We start from the raw sequence: 6,000 nt of genomic DNA on the forward strand, positions 1-6,000 counted from the left end.
TTAATTGATAGTGTCCTAGAAGAATGCCATTCAGGCTGTACACGTATTAGTCGTCAAAAAGGAATAGACTTGAGTGTACCTTCGTTATGTAGAGACACATGCCTGTGGCCAAGCAGAGTTTATTATTTCTCTATTAACTACTACATCAAACAAAAACAGTTATAAATACTGCAAGGCTCTATCAGTAAAATTACAAATGTAAAACAAGTATCTGTAAAGTCTAACTATGTGGGACATATCCCTGTACTCAAGAACTCCCTCCTGATTTTTGCCTTAAAGATAATTTTCAGACAGTATTGCATGAGAAGGACTTCAGTATGCTGACCCTTATTCTACTTGATTAAAACTGCTTAGTAGGGGAGAATAAAATTGGTACAGGATGTGCTTATGGACCTAATCCCAAACAACTGCAAGTTCTTCAGGATTTGCGCTCACAAAAGAGAGCCTTATACAAGTAAAGGAGTCTATGAAGTCTTTTGGCAAGCTTCCTCTTCTAGTCTTTAAAACTAGCAAGTCTCAAAATCTGGTAAATCAATACAAGCTTTGGGTTGGGAAAACAAGATTTCCTGGGGTTAGTATCTCAATGGCTAAAATGTAAATTAATCCTGGAGTTTATTCTCACTTTTGCATCCCTTTAGACTGACATACAGCTTCAGGCATACAATTTTATCAGATTTTCCTGATAAATTTCTTTAATTATGGTATCTATACTAATAGTTTTTCTTATAAAGTAATGGCAGAACATATCTTAAGAAACTTCATAGAATAAGATTAATTCTCTGAAGTGCATAAAGACAAAGTGTTAAGGTGATTTATATCCCACTAACATATTCAGACAAACTGGCATTTGTCAAACTGATATGAGAAAACTTGTATTTTTATTTGCTTTGCAGGCTCTTATGTCCCGGCAGAATATTGTTCTTTCAGAATTGCAGAGCAAATATTCACCAGAATAGGAATGGATGATGATATAGAAACAAATGCATCAACATTCATGAAGGAAATGAAAGAGGTACTAAGCATTGCTGTTACAGAGTCCAAGGCTCATTTTTACTGTTAAGCGGATAGAAATTATAGTAGTTTATTTCCACTAAAACAGTGTACTTTTCAAAAATGGTCAAAAAAATTCAACTTTCATTTCCCAACTAGATGATAAACCACAGAATAAAAAGGCATATTTTAAGAAGGTCCCAGTATGAGTGAAAGTCAGCGTTCCATTGGATAGTAGTTCCAATGTTTTGTTAGTTCTTAAACCTTAAACGATTATTTGTTCAAGTCTAAGCAATTGCAGTTCTATGTCAAACTAACATGACTTTGAGAGAACATGACATGTTTAATGGAAAAGAGAAAGGGTGCTACAATATGATTCTTGGCTTGTTTTGAATTGACAGCTATTTGAAAGCTGTGAAGGGGAAAAATTTGTGGATCCAACAGGATTTTGTTTTAATTCTGAGTTGTTTCATCTGAGTTAACACAACATATTCCTGTTAGCATCAGTTTTTTACAAGATGTATTTCTAGCAATGCTAACAAACTAAATATTTTCCTAGATAACATATATCATACAAAATGCTAATGACAAATCACTTATCATAATTGATGAACTTGGAAGAGGTACCAGTGCTGAAGAAGGTATTGGCATTTGTTACGCTGCCTGTGAATATCTGTTGAGTTTGAAGGTAATCCTGTTTTGAAAACAAACAAAAAATTAAAGCTGGTAATTATTGCATCATTCTGAAAGTAAATATACTATTTTCTCATAATCTAACCTTAATTTTGTAGATACTTCTTGCCTAAATAGAATATCTATCATAGCTGGTGAATAGTAAGAATTTTAGCGATAGAGGAAAAAATGCTGACACATACTGTCGCTCTGGTCACTATGTCTTTCCAACCTTTTTGGAAGTTTGCCTTCCTATTTTGAAAAAAAAACCTAAATCAATCCCTTCAGTTTGGCTTAGACAGTAGAGCTTTATATACTTGAATGTTAAAGGAATACCTCTTCACCTGTCTGTTACCTTTCTAAAATACAATGGTAGTTCCACGCAACTTAAAAATTGCTTACATAGAAGTCAGAGGCTTATTGAGAAAAGTGGAAAATGCTTTTAGATAGATCGGAAATCTTGCCTCTTTGCTAGCTATGTGATCTGCCTCAACCCGTTGTCAGCTTTTGGAAGGGTGTAGCTCCAGTTTCTCAGAGTTTATTTTGAGTGCTTTTGTGTTTCAATTAAAAAAGCTCAGATATTTTTATAGCTTTCACTTTAAGCAAAATATACCTTGAGAAATCAATCAGTCTTCCGAAAATCATTCAATATAACCCTGGTCAAATTTTGTAAGTATCAGGAATTTCCTGTTACTTTTGGTGTTGTTCTTCTTATATTGAGAAAAGAGTGGAAGAATCCAGAGTTGGAAAAGATATCCTTGCCAATTATACAATTAAGCTGACTGCTAGTATATTCAGCAGCCAGTCTGATTTCATGCTGGGAAAAAAAAGGGCCCAAAAAGATAAAGTTTGTCTAAAACTAAATCTGAGTAGTTTATTATTTTATTTGGGCATGCCCATGTTCACAGCACTTAGTAAATGCACACAGAACTCATTCCTTCAGGTTTTTAATTTTTGTTAGTGGTTTTTTTTGGTGATTTAAAAATAGCTGTTCAAAGTTTTGGAGAAAGACCCAAACATCTGAGATCACTTAATTTTCCTTATTTACTGTAATTTATGGCAAGATCACTTTCAAAATAAGATTTCTTTCTTTGTTGTTTTATTTAGGCATTTACATTGTTTGCTACACATTTCCTGGAACTATGTCATATAGATGCTTTATATCCCAATGTGGAAAATTACCATTTTGAAGTGCAGCATGTGAGAAGCAGTGCTTCTGGAAATGAGAAAATTGCTTACACTTACAAACTCTCTAAAGGATATACAGAGGAAAAGAACTATGGTAATGGATTCTATTATGACTTTGACTTAATAAAGATTATGTAAGGTATCTATCTTCAGTATTGGGCAAAAAACGTTTTTTTGGCTGACAGATTTCTCCCGAGTTTGAATCTCTCTTACAGAGTAACAATGGCAGATCTATAATCTGCTCCAAATACTTTTATACTTTAAGTAATCATGTAGGAAAATAGTAGTTTGGGGTAGTATGGAAAACTTGACTAGAAGATCTTTTCACTGCCAAATTTCATGTAGTGTCTGTAGCAACTTTACCTACCCTATTTGAATGAGTTGAGCCATTGTGAGCACACAGTATTTGAACTGTTTTCTTCTCTGCAAATGGAAAAAATTAAAGTTCTGTAGAAATTTAAAGCTATGAGTGCTGAGTTTTGTTATGTAGAACGCTCTCTTGTGTTTGTCATGAATACTCATACACAAATTAAGTAAAAGCTTTGCCTTTTTTGATTAGCAAAAAGAAACCAAATTTCCTTAAATGACATGAATTTAATGTATGTCAGCTTAACTCTATTTTCAGAGGTTCCACTAAAGTGTCAGCTATCTCGGGAAGGAGGGTTTACTTTTCTTTTAAATTTAGAATAAATCATACTGAAGATGGTACAGATTAAATGATTATGGGCCAATAAAGCAATGAATGGATGACAATACGGCATAATTACAAGTTTTAAAGAGTTACATAAATTCACGTGTTTCCAAATGCTAAATTCTGTAGTTGGATCCTTGATGTAGGTAACATTTAATCAATTGAAAATTGGCTACACATGATTTTTACAAGCCTGTTACAACTGAAGACTACAAACTATTCCAACCAAGGCTGAATTAATTTCAGACTAAACATGTTTATCAGAATTTCAGTTCTAAGTTTCTTTAGCTTTGGTAACACATGGTCAATTTCAAACAAGCCTAACTCAGAAAAATGGTATGTTTAGAGACTAGTCTCTTTCAAAAAAAAAAGGGGGGGGGGGGGGAGAGGGAAGGACCTTTAGTAACTCAGGGTCCCTGTATATTCTTTATCTTACCTGAGCAAAGTTAACAGAGTGCAAAGGCTTCTCTTGAACCTTTTATGTTTTAACCTTACAGTATTAAAGCACCTGATGAAGCACAAAACTTCCTCATAACAGTCAGGGCTATGGGAAAAAGAAAAAGTACTATCATTTTAGGCCAGAACCAAATATTTTACATCTCTTTCTCATGCTGAGTATCTGCCAGTTTGGCTACTGGCAGCAGAATAAAAATTGGAACATAGCAGCCATTTTCACTGGATGCCAGGATTCAGTGGAGAACTCATTTAGCCCAACCTCAATATTTTTCCAGCCTGCTACATGAAAAAATAAACAGAAGCTAGAAAACAGTTAACACCACTGCGCCATTTTTTCCTTTAACCCCCAACATGTCTGATCTTGCCCAGTTAAAGTATTACCAGCAATAACTTCATGTGGAAATGTATTTTAAAGCCAATATTGCAGCAGAGTAGACATTGTATTTCATAAAACTGCTGTTAGAATTACTTAGTACAGCTACAAAGAGAAAACTTAGGAAAAGGATTTTTTAAAACCAAAAATCACACTCTGTAAAAACAAGTTAAGCTAATTCTGGGACCCTGGGGAAGGCGGGGGGGGGGGGGGGGGGAAGGAAACAAAACAACCAAAAATATTGATGCGTTTTATATGTTTAGGATTAAAAGCTGCGGAAGTTTCCTCTCTACCACCATCAATAATTTTGGATGCAAGGGAAATCACAAATCATATTGCAAGACAAATTTTGGTATGTAGTAGTAATTTATAATACTGTAATCCGGTCTTACAAAATTCCAATATATTTTCATGATTTCTGAAAGAATATAGGATAAACACTGCCTATGGCTCTATGCAAATAGAAATTATCAAGAAAGTAAAATTTGCATTTCTGGAATCAGTTGTAAGAGATTGCATTGAAGGTCACTGTCAGGTGACAGCCAAAAGCTGTCCTTAGGTTTAAGGAGTTTTGGGAATAATGTTATACAGACATGGTGTAAATCAGATCAGAAATGGGCCAGAAAATAGCTAGTATTATTATTTTAACAATAGAATGCCATAGATTTCATATTTTAATGCATGTTTATGTTTTTAAGAACAGCATAGACAGAAAAGCACTCCTGAGACCATGAAACAAAGAGCTGTGTATCATTTAGCAGTAAGATTAGTTCAGACTGCCAGAAATTCTCGACTGGATCCAGATAGTTTGCGAATATATTTGAAAGGCTTGAAGAAAAAGTATGAAGCCAACTGTCCTGCATTTGCACCAAGTGATAAGCAACAGTAATGTGTAACGTATGTTGTTGCTCTAATTGTTACGATAGCAAGATAATTCTACTTTTTTCCATAGCAATAGAAAGCACTGTTTTCCATCTCTTTTTAAATTCTGAATTCTTAGTCTAAATTACATTCACTACTGAAACACTATATTCTTCATGTCTAGATATGTATTAGCAGGGTTCTTTTCCCCCCAAAACATGTCTGAAATAAAAAGTATTTACTTTGTATGTGGAGCAATTATTTATTATAATGAAACTGTGTCCCTTTCATTGTTTTAAGAGAAACAGAAAAAAATTGTAATTACGCTGTCATTTCCACATTATATATGTGGTGTTATAGATCTTATATATGATAGTAAAGATCTTACCTAAGAGAAAGCAGTCTGTGAAACAGATGGTCCATTTCTCTTGGTTAGGCAAGTTCTACTTGTGCTGTTGAATGTGTATCCACAAATCCTGCTGCTCCCTAACTCAGGGAGGATTCTAGCCAAGTCTTTACGTTTAATCCAACATCAGGTAAACAGTCCAAGACTACTGCTTCTCCAGCAGCCAGTAACATAATAATGGCAAATTACTGTGATATTGACAGAGCTGATCAAGTTTTGAGTAGAAAGTGAGTAATGGGAAATATATTGAGAAAAAAAGTTGAATATCCTTCCTCATTGATTTTTTTTCTTAATACAACTTCATTGAGTGACTGAATCCATGTATTCCACGTTGAAGGAATTTATCTTTACTCATTTCCTTCT

General features: G+C 34.2%; 1 protein-coding gene across 1 annotated transcript in view; it reads left to right on the top strand.

The window, feature by feature from the left end:
* MSH4 (mutS homolog 4) overlaps positions 1-5,438 on the top strand; it is a 28,703-nt gene extending 23,265 nt beyond the window's left edge. The window contains exons 16-20 of the mRNA XM_064516384.1: positions 894-1,012; positions 1,550-1,678; positions 2,770-2,944; positions 4,634-4,722; positions 5,074-5,438. Coding sequence (XP_064372454.1) covers positions 894-1,012; positions 1,550-1,678; positions 2,770-2,944; positions 4,634-4,722; positions 5,074-5,259 — 698 coding nt within the window. The 3' untranslated portion in view covers positions 5,260-5,438. The remainder of the gene's footprint in view (positions 1-893; positions 1,013-1,549; positions 1,679-2,769; positions 2,945-4,633; positions 4,723-5,073) is intronic.
* The last annotated feature ends 562 nt before the right edge of the window (positions 5,439-6,000 follow it).

The sequence above is a fragment of the Dromaius novaehollandiae genome, chromosome 8 (assembly GCF_036370855.1).
Source record: "Dromaius novaehollandiae isolate bDroNov1 chromosome 8, bDroNov1.hap1, whole genome shotgun sequence".
Classification (NCBI taxonomy): Eukaryota; Metazoa; Chordata; class Aves; order Casuariiformes; family Dromaiidae; genus Dromaius; species Dromaius novaehollandiae.